This window comes from Protobothrops mucrosquamatus, unplaced genomic scaffold (genome assembly GCF_001527695.2).
Source record: "Protobothrops mucrosquamatus isolate PMUCROS unplaced genomic scaffold, P.Mucros_1.0 scaffold3999, whole genome shotgun sequence".
NCBI lineage: Eukaryota > Metazoa > Chordata > Lepidosauria > Squamata > Viperidae > Protobothrops > Protobothrops mucrosquamatus.
The window spans coordinates 9,130-23,144 of NW_015389937.1; the positions used below are offsets into that span (position 1 = coordinate 9,130).

Consider the following 14,015-nt stretch of genomic DNA (forward strand, 5'->3'; position numbering starts at 1 on the left):
AGGCCTAGGCCACTTTATGACTCGTGGACTTCAACTCCCAGAATTCCTGAGCCAGCATGGGGGGAACTGTGGCCCCTTCATGACTCGTGGACTTCAACTCCCATAATTCCTGAGCCAGCATGGGGGGAACTGTGGCTCCTTCATGACTTGCGGACTTCAACTCCCAGAATTCCTGAGCCAGCCTGGCTCAGCTTGGAAACCTCTCCCTTTCCCCTCAGCGTGGCTGGCTCAGGAATTCTGGGAGTTGAAGTCCACCAGTCATAAAAGAGCCAAGGTTGCCTACCTCTGGCCTAGGCCGCTTTATGATTCGTGGACTTCAATTCCCAGAATTCCTGAGCCAGCATGGCTGAGCCTGGAAACCTCTCCCTCTCCCCTCACCATGGCTGGCTCAGGAATTCTGGGAGTTGAAGTCCACCAGTCATAAAAGAGCCGAGGTTGCCTACCCCTGCCCTATAGAATGGAAGCCCACCACTCATCCCTCTGGGCTTTTTGATCTTTTATTCTCCTTCTCTTTTGTCCCTTCCTAGATGCCCCCAAGGGTGTCCAGGTGATCCTCCGCCCCCCCAACCAGAACATCCGAGTGGGCGACGCCGTGTCTCTGGTTTGCAACGTCAGCGCCAGCTACCCGGAGCCCTCGGCCTTCAGGTGGTTCAAGGACGGCTCTGCCTGCGGGACCGAGCAGGTGAAGAACATCCAGCCTGTGTCCCTCAAGGATTACGGACTCTACAATTGTGAGGCCGAGAACGCGCTGGGCACCGGGGTGGCCGAAGGGGTCCCGCTCCTCATTTTCTGTGAGTAGCCACAACTGCATCTCAGCAGGCCATAGGAAGGAGGACCGGACTGGTTCAGGCACTCCGTTCCTTTTTAAAATGTTATTTATTCCTTAAAACTTACATGCCGCCCATATAAGCTTAAAGAGTAGCCTCTGGGCCAGGGGTCTCAAACTTGGCAACTTTAAGACCTGGGGACTCCCAGAATTCCCCAGCCAGCATGTTTAAGATGTATGGATCAACTCCCAGAATCCCCCAGCCAGCATGCTTTAAGAAGGGTGGACTTCAACTCCCAGAATTCCCCAGCCAGCATGCTTTAAGAGGGATGGACTTCCACTCGCATAATCCCCCAGCCAGCATGTTTAAGACAGTTGGACTTCAACTCCCAGAATGCCCCAGCAAACATGCTTTAAGAGGGGTGGACTTCAATTCCCAGAATCCCCCAGCCAGCATGCTTTAAGATGGCTGGACTTCCACTCCCAGAATCCTCCAGCCAGCATGCTTTAAGAGGGATGGAGTTCCACTCCCAGAATCCCCCAGCCAGCATGTTTAAGACAGTTGGACTTCAACTCCCAGAATCCCCCAGCCAGCATGTTTTAAGGGGATGCACTTCAATTCCCAGAATGCCCCAGCAAGCATGCTTTAAGATGGGTGGACTTCAACACCCAGAATTCTCCAGCCAGCATGTTTTAAGAAGGGTGGGCTTCAACTCCCAGAATCCCCCAGTCAGCATGTTTTATGGGGATGGACTTCAATTCCCAGAATGCCCCAGCAAACATGCTTTAAGAGGGGTGGACGTCAGCTCCCAGAATCCCCCAGCCAGCATGCTTTAAGAGGGCTGGACTTCAACTTCCATATATTGCAAGCATAACACCAAGTCCCTGTTTCATCAATTTTGTCTCTATTCCTACAGGGGATGATGGGAACTGAAGTGGTAGGGCCTCCCCTCCCTGCTCCCTTTCAGGATGGTGGTTCCCAGGGGAAAAGAGACCAGGATGCTAATTTAGGTTGTGGCCAGTTTGTCTGGTTGGGTGTGATCAAAGTCTGTTGGACTACACAGCAAGGTTCTTCAAACTCGGCCACGGGAAGACGTGTGGACTTCAACTCCCAGAATCCCCCAGCCAGCGCATGCTGGCTGGGGGATTCTGGGAGTTGAAGTCCACACGTCTTCCCGTGGCCGAGTTTGCAGAACTCTGCTCCATGCTGGCTTACAACCGGGTGTCCCTCCAACTCCCCAGCTGCTGTGCTGTCGGTCAGTCCTTCCTCCAGGGTCAGAGAAGGTGAGATGGTCTCCTTGACCTGCGAGGTGCCTGGAGGAGACCAACAGGAGATCCTCTACAGCTGGTACAAGAACACGCTGTGGCTGAAGGAGGGCAGCGCCCGCATCCTGACCTTCCAGCAGGTGACCGTCGGGGACACCGGCTACTACGCCTGCAAAGTCCAGAACGACAAGGGGAGCCAGACCTCCGCCGCCGTCAGCCTGACCGTCCTGTGTGAGTTTGGGCCCCGGGGCCCTTGGCCTGCGCTTGGGTCCCCAGAAACGGGCCTGGCCCAAACCAGCCCTGCAAGGTTGCTTCTTGCTAGAGGAGACGACTGTGATTGTGGTTGTGGTTATATGACTATATGATTATGGTTATGTGATTATGATTGTGGTTGTGATTGTGATTGTGGTGGTGGTTGTGGCTGTGGTTGTGATTATTATTGTGATTGTGGTTGTTGTTGTGGCTGTGATTATTATTGTGATTATGTTTATGATTGTGCTTGTGGTTGTGATTATATGATTAAATGATTATGGCTATATGATTATGATTGCGATTGTGATTGTGGTTATGATTATGATTGTGATTGTGATTGTGGCTGTGGTGGTTGTGGCTGTGGCTGTGATTATTATTGTGATTGTCATTGTGATTATGATTGTGATTATTATTAGATTGTAATTATGATTATGATTGTGATGATTGTGATTGTGGTTGTGGCTGGTGGTTATGGTTGTGGTGGTTGTGGCTCTGATTATTATTGTGGTTGTGATTGTGGTTGTGAATATTGTTATTGTGATTATGATTGTGGTTGTGATGGCTGTGGCTGTGGCTGTGGTTGTGATTATTATTGTGATTGTCATTGTCATTGTGATTATGATTGTGATTGTGGTTGTTATGGTTGTGGCTGTGGTTGTGATTATTGTGATTGTAATTATTATTGTGATTGTGGTTGTGGCTGTGGTTGTGATTATTATTGTGATTGTGATTATGATTGTGGTTGTGATTGTGTTGTGGCTGTGGTTGAGATTATTATTGTGATTGTAATTATGATTATGATTGTGGTTATGATTGTGATTGTGATTGTGATTATTTCCAGACCTTCTCCACTGGTAGGATGTGAACCCTATTACCGGCTGTCCTTGGCTTACGACCACAGCTGAGCCCAATGTTAAGTGAGGCACTGCGACCGTCATAAATGTGAGTCGGTGGTCAAGCCTTTGAGTTTTGATCACGTGACCACACAGAGAGGCCGCGATGGTCGTAAGTGTGAAAAACAGTCCTAAGTCGCTGTTTTCAGTTCCGTTGTAACAGTCACTAAATGAACCGTTGTAAATTGAGGACAATCTGTATTCGTTTAGTGACCGTTCAAAGTTACAACAGCACTTTAAAAAAAGGGACTTACGACCGTTTTCACACTTACAACCTTCGCAGCATCCCCACGTGGTCATGTGACTCACATTTATGACGGTCTCAGTGTCCCGGGGTCGTGTGATCCCCTTTGGCGACTGTCTGACAAGCGAAGTCGATGAGGGAAGCCAGATCCGCTTAACGACCGTGTTACTGACTTAACAACTATGGTGACTCACTTAACGGTAGCAAGGAAGATCGTAAAATGGGGCGAAGCTCACTTAACAAATGTCTCACTTAGCGACGGAAATGTTGGGGCTCAATTGTGGCCGTCAGTTGAGGACTACCTATAGTGTCCCGGAGTCGTGTGATCCCCTTTTGCGGCCTTCTGACAAGCAAAGCCAGATACGCTTAACGACCGAGCAGGGGGTTGGACTAGAAGACCTCCAAGGTCCCTTCCAACTCTATCATCATTATTATCATGATTACTGAAAGATTTTACTTAACAATTGTGGCAAAACAAAGTCCTAAAACGGGGGCACAACTCCATTAGCAGCTGCCTCACTCAGCAACAGAAAAAAAAAACCTCTGCCAAGCCAGGGTATGTTGCAGGCCTAATTAAACCAGGATGGGGGCGTAGAGGAAGCCGCCATCCAAAAAAAGAATGTGTGGATTGCATAGGAAGCAGTTTTGCTGCAAGCAGAAAAAGGGGGGGGGGGGAAACAGCAGCATAAATTGGAGAGGAAAAGTTTTAAGCATCTGTTTATTCTTACAGCCCTCGTGCAGCCCCCCCCCCAAAATGGGTCAGGATCCCAGCTTATTTGGGGGGTGGGAGAAGCTATCCTATCTTGCCCCCCCCAGGCAGTTTGGTGGAAGGAAGACTGATTGGCAATGCTTCAGGAGCCATTAAAACGAGGAAGCCCACTCCCTACGCAGCCCCCAGGATGTAAACCACAGTTTGGTCGCCAGAATGATGGACGGCTGTCTGTTTTAAATTACATTTACTGCAGAATTTATGCACAAGGCAGGCAGCCATTTATCAACGCAGACAGACTTTAAACTTGGATGTTACTCACGGTTTTATGCTCCTGGGCAACATTAACGCCTCTGCTACGGGTTTCTCAACCTTGGGAAGTTTAGAATGGGTGGACTTCAACTCCCAGAATTCCCCAGCCAGCAGGCTTTAAGACAGTGGTTCTCAACCTGTGGGTCGGGACCCCATTTGGGGTCGATTGACCATTTCATGGGGGTCGCCAAGCAAGGCTGTCCGCCATTTTTTTTGTCCGCCATTTTTTCCCCCTTTTCCGGCGGGTGCCTTACCTCCCTTGGGCTGGGCCAGCTGGTGGTCAGCCTGCTCCGTCTCTGCCGCTTGCCAGCTACGCCTCGGCCGGCGCAGGGGGCGGAACCACGCATGCACGGCGCTCCCGGGCAGGGAAAGTCCTCGACTTACGACCGGTTTAGTCCTCGACTTATGACCGGTTTAGTCCTCGACTTACGACCGGTTTAGTCCTCGACTTACGATCGGTTGGGGTCGCGGCATTAAAAAGGTTGAGAACCACTGCTTTAAGATGACTGGACTTCAACTCCCAGAATTCCTCAGGCAGCCATTTTAATATGTATGGGCTTCAACTCCCAGAATTCCCCAGCTAGCATGTTTAAGATATAAGGACTTCAACTCTCAGAATTGCCCAGCCAGCATGTTTTAAAATGGGTGGACTTCAACTCCCAGAATTCCCAGTCAGCATGTTTAAGATGGGTGGACTTCCACTCCCAGAATCCCCCAGCCAGCATGTTTAAGATGTATGGACTTCAACTCCCAGAATTCCCCAGCCAGCATGCTTTAAGATGGCTGGACCGAGGAATTCTGGGAATTGAAGTCCACCCATCTGAAAGCTGCCAAAGTGGAGAAACACAACCTTAGACCCAGCTCCCTGGCTTTTCCTGTCCCCCGGGGACCCCAGAAACCATGATGCACCGCCCTGCGTTCCAGGAAGGCCCCCTTTGCGAGGCGGATCCGGGCCCCCGCCATCCAGCCTCACCCCCTTTTGCCTCCGGCAGATCCCCCGCGGCCGCCCTCCCTGGCCTTGTTCCAGGAGAGGCAGAGGGGCCAGCTGGCCATCGTCCACTGCACGGTGGACAGCAACCCCCAGGCCACCCTGAGCCTCTTCCGGGACGGGCGCCTCCTGGCCACCACCAGCTCGCACTCGGCGCCCAGCCAGCGGATCCGCATCGCAGCCACCCGCAACTCCCTGAAGATGGAGATCCAGAGGGTCACCCTGGAGGACGAGGGCGAGTATCAGTGCCTGGCCAGCAACCAGTACGGGAACGCCAGCAGCTCCAGCTTCTTCCGGAGCCAGAGTGAGTAAGTGGGGGGGAGGTGGGGGGTTGCAGCGGGTACCCCGAGCCTCTTTAGGGTGAGAAGAAGGGGACCGCGGAAGAGAAGATGGAGGAGGGCCGGAGGAGAGCCCCTTGGAAGGGGAGGCCCGGACCTCCATCAAGGGCCCACGGCCGGCGACTCCCTTCCGTTACTCCCGTCCCCGCCCCCATACAAGGTGAGTTAGAATTAACAGAACAGAACAGAATACAATAGAGCTGGAAGGGACCTTGGAGGTCATCTAGTCCAGCCCCCTTCTCGAGCAGGAGACCCTTGACCATTTCAGACAAGTGGCTGCCCAATCTCTTCTTAAAAACTTCCAGTGTTGGAGAAGGAAGGAAGGAAGGAAGGAAGGAAGGAAGGAAGGAAGGAAGGAAGGAAGGAAAAAAAAAGAATAACAGACTCAGAAGGGACCTCGGAGATCATCTAGTCCAACCCCCTGCTCAGGCAGGAAACCCTATACCATTTCAGACAAATGGCCGTCCAGTCTCTTCTTAAAAGCCTCCAGTGTTGGAGCCTTCACCGCTTCTGGAGGCCGGTTGAGCTGATCCACCTTGTAGGCCTGACAGCCGTGGTCTTCTCCTCCTCCCTCCTCTGCTTACAGCGGCCAGGGTGGTGGCCAGCCCCTCCGACCAGCTGGTCGAAGGCCAGCGCGTCGCCCTGACCTGTCTCACCACCGTGGGGAGCGAAGAAGAAGAAGAAGAAGACCCCACCACGTATGTTTGGTACAAGAACGCCAAGTGGCTACAGCAAGGCCAGAAGGACACCCTGGTCCTCTCAGCGGTGGTCAGCGGAGACGCTGGCTCGTTCCACTGCGTGGCCGAGAACAAGAAAGGGAGCCACATCTCACCGCCCATCGCTCTGCGCGTACTCTGTGAGTAGCCAAACCTGGGGGGGTGCTTTTTCAGGAGGCCACTGGACCTGCTCGTTTCTCTTGGAAGATGTTTCACTTCTCGTCCCAGAGGCTTCTTTGGCTCTGACTGGTGGGGAACGGAAGGATTTATACTCCTTGCAGTCATCTGCTCATTAGTACTCTCTCTGAGAATCGCTGAGGCCACCTGGAGGTTTATCTGTGTCCTCAGGGTCACCTGAGCGGTGCAAATGGGTGGGGAGCCTTCTTGGCTGCAGGATGTTTTACTGCCCTGGGTCCCTTCACCATTGAAGACGGGCGCAGGATGATGGGGATGAGTCTATGGTGGTCTGCCTCTCAAACTGAAGTGCAAATGGTTCCTGTAGTCTGCAACATTTTCTGGAAATCCGTTCATGCTCCCTCACCCTTTGAAGGGTGTTCATCCCCGAAGTGCATGGCTAAAAGTCGATGGAGCTTCTCCATCATCCAGATCCTGGTTGTCCCAAAGTTGCTTTTTCAGGAGGCAACTGGACTTTCTTTGTTTCTTCTTTGAAGACGTTTCGCTTCCCATCCCAGAAGCTTCTTCAGCTCTGACTGGATGGTGGAGGAAGGGAAGGATTTATACTCCTTGCAGACAGCTGGTCCTTTGCCTTCTTTTGGAGAGTCGTTGAGGCCACTGTTGAGGTTGACCTGTGTCCTCGGGGTTACCTGAGTGGTGCAAAAGGGTGTGGAGCCTTCTTGGAACCGCTGAAAGGACTGTGTGGTAGACGGGAGATAGAGGACGTTGTTCAGTTTGGACCTCGGTGGCCTCTTGCAAAGACACCATCTATCTTCAGGCTATAACACAGTCCTCAAACGTCTCCAAACATCTTCAAAGAGTTAAAAAGAAAGTCGGGGAAAAAGCACCTTTGGGACAATCCTGATCTGGAGGACGGAGACGCTCCATAGATGTAACCTGGAGTCCTCTACCTGTGCTGGAAAAATTCTGATTCTCCTTCCACGCAGGGCATGTCCTAGAACAGTGGTGGCGAACCTATGGCACGCGTGCCGGAGGCGCCACTCAGAGCCCTCTCTGTGGGTGCTTCTCTGAACTGCTGGCGGCGGGCTGCGGAGCCCCAGAGTGCGCCAGTCGAGGGGCCGGCAGGCTGTGGCTGCTGACGGACACCGTCGGCCCCCATGTGCTCGCTGGCCTCTGTGTGCGGGGGCCGATGGTGTCAGGCAGCAGCCGCCCCTGCCCCTGCCTTGCTTTGCCCTGAGATAATGGCACCCCCACCCTGCCTCGCCTCACCCCGCAGGACGAGCCTCCTACCCACTACCCCACCTGCCAGAGACCCCCTGGATCTCCCCCAACCCTGCCCGGCCCCCACAGGTGTCCCTCCCCACGAGCAACATTGAGGTGACCATGCCCACCTTGGCCACACCCACCCAGTCTACCATGATCACCACAGCCATGCCCACTCAGTGGGCCATGCCCACCTGGCACCCGGCGATAAATAAGTGGGTTTTGGGTTGCAGTTTGGGCACTCGGTCTCTAAAAGGTTCGCCATCACTGTCCTGGATGGAGGCATCTAACAGGGCTTTGCAAATTCATCTCCCAGTGCATTGGTTGCCATGCTGCTAATTGGGATGGGGGTTGAATGGGGCACTCCAACACTTAGGGAGGTGGGAGGTGGGGACAATAGACTAGTGGGAAGGAGGCAGAGGAGAACCTGCTGGGTGGTCTCCTCTCCTCCAGGCGAAAGGAGACCAAGGCCTTGGTGTAGCCTCAGACTCACAAAACAGAGGGCCTGCGGAGAACGTTCAGACCGATCGCTCTCCTTGCAACCACGCCAACATCTCTTCCTTTGTGCCCCCCCCTCCAAAGATTCCCCAAGGTTGCCCGTGATGACCTCGTTCCTGGAGACCCAAGGAGGACATCTGGGCATCATCCAGTGCACAGTGGACAGCGACCCGCCTTCGGAGATAGCTCTGTACAAGGGCAACACGCTTGTGGGCTCCACCGATCTTCTCCAGTTGGTGACGGACCCAAGGATCCAGGTGACCTCCTCGCATAACACCCTGAAGGTGACCATCCAGGTCTTGAGGTGGGACGACGAAGGAGAATACGTGTGCTCGGCTCAAAACCGCTACGGGGACGCCATGTCCACCATGGAGTTCACCACAGAAAGTAGGTGGATGGGAAGAGGGTCTTCTTCCCCACTCTGCTGGCGGGCAAACATGAGTGGGAAATTGGGTAGAATTGGGAGGGGGAGGGGTTTAAAGGATGAAAAAAATAATGGGTAAAAAAATAAGAATAATGACAAGTACGCTAAATCGTAGCCAGTTCGAGCAATGTTGCTCAAGCTTAGCAGCTTGAAGATGGAGGGACTTCAACTCCCAGAATTCCCCAGCCAGCATAGCCCCCACAGTCCTTTGTTGGGATTTTTATGGTTCAGGCTTCTATAGTAAGACTAGGCCAGTGGCCAACTTGCGTACTAGAGGCCTAGGACAATAAGTAGGACAACCACATCCTCTGACAGAAGCAACGGCTACGCAACAAGTAGGGCAAAGAAAACCACCATGTCAGGCTATGCGTCAAAATGCACAAAGCTAGTTAGCAACAAAAGCTAAGTAAATGTAGCTGCATTGTATGTGTTATATCCTGTCCCAACCAAATACATCCTGTAAACCCACACCTGCTGTTGCAAACTGCTCAGAAACGCCAACCACAGAGCCTGTCCGGATAAATCCGGACATGATAGAAAAAACTGCTTTGCACATATAGATTTAGCTANAAACCACCCAGCTCAGAGAGCACCAAGGGCCCCACCTGCTACCGGATGAGGGAAAAAGTTGATGTCTTTTACCAGGATCCCGCATGGGGATCGGTTGCCGAATGGCAAAGACACGGCTGCTTTAGAAGGTTCGATGGTTTGGCCCCGCAAGTGACGCTTCTTCCGTTCTCCTTCTTCCCTTCCCTTCTTCTTCCATCCCACCAACCTTCAGCCGCCAGCATCACCATCAGCCCCTCTCCGGAGGTCCACGAAGGCCACGCCGTCCGCCTCTCCTGCACCCTCAGCGGCAACCTCTCAGCCTCGGCTAACTACTCCTGGTTCAAGGGGGGCCTCCATCTCCCGGGGGCCTCCGGGGATTCCCTGGTCCTCGAACACGTGGCCCTGGAGGACGCCGGAGCGTATAAGTGCCGAGTGGACTATCACGGAGTCAGCAAGACGTCCAGCTCGGCCTCCCTCTCTGTGCTGTGTAAGAGCCCCCGGCCTTCCCGACTCGCTCTGTTTAGTGACCGTTCAAAGTTACAACCCCACGGAAAAAAAGTTTTTATCAAAACTCGATACAATAAGCTCCTTTATTTCCAGAAATATCCGGTGCACATGACTGGTGCACATTATTATTAGAGAATAATAGAATTATTAGAGTAATAGAATAGCAGAGTTGGAAGGGACCTTGGAGGTCTTCTAGTCCAGCCCCCCGCTCAAGCAGGAGACCCTAGTCCAGGGGTAGGCAACCTTGGCTCTTTTATGACTGGTGGACTTCAACTCCCAGAATTCCTCAGCCAGCATGGGGGAACTACGGCCCCTTCATGACTCGTGGACTTCAACTCCCAGAATTCCTCAGCCAGCCTGGCTCAGCTTGGAAACCTCTCCCTTTCCCCTCAGCATGGCTGGCTCAGGAATTCTGGGAGTTGAAGTCCAGGAGTCATAAAAGAGCCAAGGTTGCCCGCCCCTGGCCTAGACCATTTCAGACAAATGGCTGTCCAGTCTCTTCTTAACAACCTCCAGTGATGAAGCACCCACAACTTCTGAAGGAAACTTCTGTTCCACTGGTTGATTATCCTCAGGAAGTTTCTCCTTAATTCCAGGTTGCTTCTCTCTTTGTTCAGTTTCCAACCATTGTTTCTTGTCCTGCCCTCTGGTGTTTTGGAGAATAACGTGACCCCCTTTTTTCTGTGGCAGCCCCTCAAATACCGGAACGCTGCTATCATGTCTCCCCTATTTCTCCTTTTCTCTAGACTAGCCAAACCCAAGTCCCGCAGCCGTTCTTCGTATATTTTAGTCTCCAGGCCTTGGATCCTCTTAGTTGCTCTTCTCTGCACTTTTTCCAAACTCTCCACGTCTTTTTTGACGTTTCCCACCCGATGTGGACGTCGTGCCCCCATAATTAAGGGCGGTCTCTGCTTTCAGATGCGCCGAGGAACCTCCACGTGTCGGTTTTCACGGAGACCGAGAGGGGAACCGTGGCCATCTTCCAGTGTTCGGTGGACAGCCATCCTCCCGCCACGTGGGTCCTGTACAAAGGAGACGCCGTCTTGGCCACCAGCGGCGAGAAGGATGAGCCGGCCTCCCGTCGGGTCAGCGTCACAACCGGGCCCGGCACCCTGCACGTGGAGATGACCGGGGTGGTGCCGGAAGACGAAGGGAGCTACAACGTGACGGCCACCAACGCCCACGGATCCGCCTCCCGACGGCTCTACTTTCGGGTGCAAAGTGAGGGTTGCATTTGTTAGCCTCGGGGGAGAGGGGGGGGGAAACTGACCCTCACCCCAAATTCACACGTCTCTACAGCGAGTCCTCAACTTAACAACCGTTCGTTTAGTGACCGTTCAAAGTTACAACGGCGCTGAAAAAAAGGGACGTAGGGTCGCTTTCCACTCTTAAGAGCGTGGTGGCATCCCCATGGGGTCACGAGATCGAAGTTCGGACGCTGGGCCACGGGCTCGTAGTTATGACGGTCGCCGTGTGTCCCGGGGGAGGCCACGCGATCATCCCCTTTGGCCACCTACTGACCCAGGAAGTGGGATTTGCTTAATGACAAGTGGCAAGAAAGATTGCAAAATGGGGCAACGTTCACTTAATGGCCGTCTCGCTTAGCGGCTGAAATTTTGGGCTCAATTGAAGTTGTAAGTCAAGGACTGCCTGTATTATGGTATTTGAACAGTCTTTACAATTTAATAGTAGTGCGAGAGAGAGAGTAGACAGAAGATAGGTAGGTAGGTAGGTAGGTAGGTAGGTAGGTAGGTAGGTAGGTAGGTAGGTGGATGGATGGATGGATGGATGGATGGATGGATGGATGGATGGATGGATGGATGGACGGACGGACGGATCGATGGATCGATGGACAGACAAGACAAGACAAGACAAGACAGACAAGAGACAAGACAGACATGGATGGATGATAGATAGATAGATAGATAGATAGATAGATAGATAGATAGATAGATAGATAGATAGATAGATAGATATAGATAGATAGATAGATAGATAGATAGATAGATAGATAGATAGATAGATAGATAGACGGACGGACGGACGGACGGACGGACAAGACAGACAATAGACAAGACAGACATGGATGGATGGATAATAGATAGATGGAGAGATAGATGGAGAGATAGATAGATAGATAGATAGATAGATAGATAGATAGATAGATAGATAGATAGATAGATAGATAGATAGATAGATGGATGGATGGATGGATGGACGGACGGACGGACGGACGGACGGACGGACGGACAGACAAGACAGACAATAGACAAGACAGACATGGATGGATGGATAATAGATAGATGGAGAGATAGATAGATAGATAGATAGATAGATAGATGGATGGATGGATGGATGGATGGATGGATGGACGGACGGACGGACGGACGGACGGACAAGACAAGACAAGACAGACAAGAGACAAGACAGACATGGATGGATGGATGGATGGATGATAGATAGATGGATAGATAGATAGATAGATAGATAGATAGATAGATAGATAGATAGATAGATAGATAGATAGATAGATAGATAGATAGATAGATAGACAGACAGACAGACAGACAGATAGATGTCGATAATTTCCCCTTCGCTTATGGTTATTTACTTCCTCCCCTCCCCTTTCCTTCCCCCTCCCTCTCCCCTCTCTTCTTTCTAAGGGCCAGCGTGCCTTTCCTCCAGTTATTAATATGTCCTTCCATTTTCCTATTATCCCCTCCCTCCTGGGATGCAGCGGCCCGGATCCTGATCACGCCCTCCCCAGAGGTGGTCGAAGGGGACCAGGTCAGCCTCACCTGTGACGTGATGGGAAGCCTCCCGGAGGAGGCCAGCTTCTCCTGGTACCGGAACAGCAAACACCTCCAAGGGGAGGCCGAGGGCACCCTGGCCTTCCTGCCCGTCACCCGCCTGGACGCCGGAGCCTATTACTGCAAAGCCCAGACTGCCCAGGAGAGCAGCCTCAGCATCTCCCCGTCCGTCAGCCTGACCGTCTTTTGTAAGTGCCAAAGGGCTGGATTGCCTCCAGATCCCTCTCCGATTACAGGCTGGGAAAGGTACCGCTGCACCTGAAAGTGGGGGAGCCCCCCCCCTGTGAACGGCGAGAACAATTAGCCAGCGGAACTACCTGCCTCCAGAAGCTGTAGGCGCTCCAACACTGGAGGCTTTTAAGGAGAGATTGGACAGCCACTTGATTGGGATGCTATAGTATAGGGTGCCTTGCTCCATCAGGGGGTTGGACTAGAGGACCTCTGAGGTCCCTTTCCGAACTGCCTTCCCATAGCTGCCTTCCAAGGGTACCTGGAGGTCAAGAGGTGTCAAGATGGTGGCCCCCCCGTGATGTTTTCAAAGCTCACAGAGCCGTCTTCTCCTGTGCTGGCTTGTTTGGAATTTGTAGAACCACCCAGTTAGAGTAATAAATAGAATAACAGACTTAGAAGGGACCTTGGAGGTCTTCTAGTCCAACCCCCTGCTCACATAGGAGACCCTATACCAGGGGTAGGCAACCTTGGCCCCTTCATGACTTGTGGACTTCAACTCCCAGAATTCCTGAGCCAGCATGGGGGAACGATGCCTCCCTTCATGGCTTGTGGACTTCAACTCCCAGAATTCCTGAGCCAGCATGGGGGAACTATGGCCCCCTCATGACTCGTGGACTTCAACTCCCAGAATTCCTGAGCCAGCCATGCTGAGGGGAAAGGGAGAGGTTTCCAAGCTGAGCCATGCTGGCTCAGGAATTCTGGGAGTTGAAGTCCACCAGTCATAAAAGAGCCACGGTTTGCCCTAGCCCTAGGCCACTTTATGACTGGTGGACTTCAACTCCCAGAATTCCTGAGCCAACCTGGCTCAGCTTGGAAACCTCTCCCTTTCCCCTCAGCACGGCTGGCTCAGGAATTCTGGGAGTTGAAGTCCACCAGTCATAAAAGAGCCAAGGTTGCCTACCCCTGGCCTAGACCATTTCAGACAAATGTTTGTCCAATCTCTTCCTAAAAAACCTCCAATGAGGAAGCACCCACAATTTCTGGTGGCAAGCCGTTCCACTGGTGAAGTGTTCTCATGGACAAGAAATTTTTCCTTCGTTCTAGGTTGCTTCTCTCCTTGAATAGTTTCCATCCGTTGCTTCTTGTCCGGGGGCTTTGGAGAACAAATTGACAC

The 14,015-nt window shown here is 52.3% G+C and overlaps 1 protein-coding gene across 1 annotated transcript in view; it reads left to right on the top strand.

Annotated features, from left to right (window-relative positions):
• The window catches only part of LOC114923490 (sialoadhesin-like), a gene marked incomplete at its 5' end in the record, with an annotated part of 37,317 nt that overhangs the window by 4,268 nt on the left and 19,034 nt on the right, over positions 1-14,015 (top strand). Inside the window, 8 exons of the mRNA XM_029286531.1 lie at positions 528-791; positions 2,009-2,263; positions 5,435-5,734; positions 6,355-6,624; positions 8,465-8,767; positions 9,586-9,840; positions 10,779-11,081; positions 12,598-12,858. Coding sequence (XP_029142364.1) covers positions 528-791; positions 2,009-2,263; positions 5,435-5,734; positions 6,355-6,624; positions 8,465-8,767; positions 9,586-9,840; positions 10,779-11,081; positions 12,598-12,858 — 2,211 coding nt within the window. The remainder of the gene's footprint in view (positions 1-527; positions 792-2,008; positions 2,264-5,434; positions 5,735-6,354; positions 6,625-8,464; positions 8,768-9,585; positions 9,841-10,778; positions 11,082-12,597; positions 12,859-14,015) is intronic.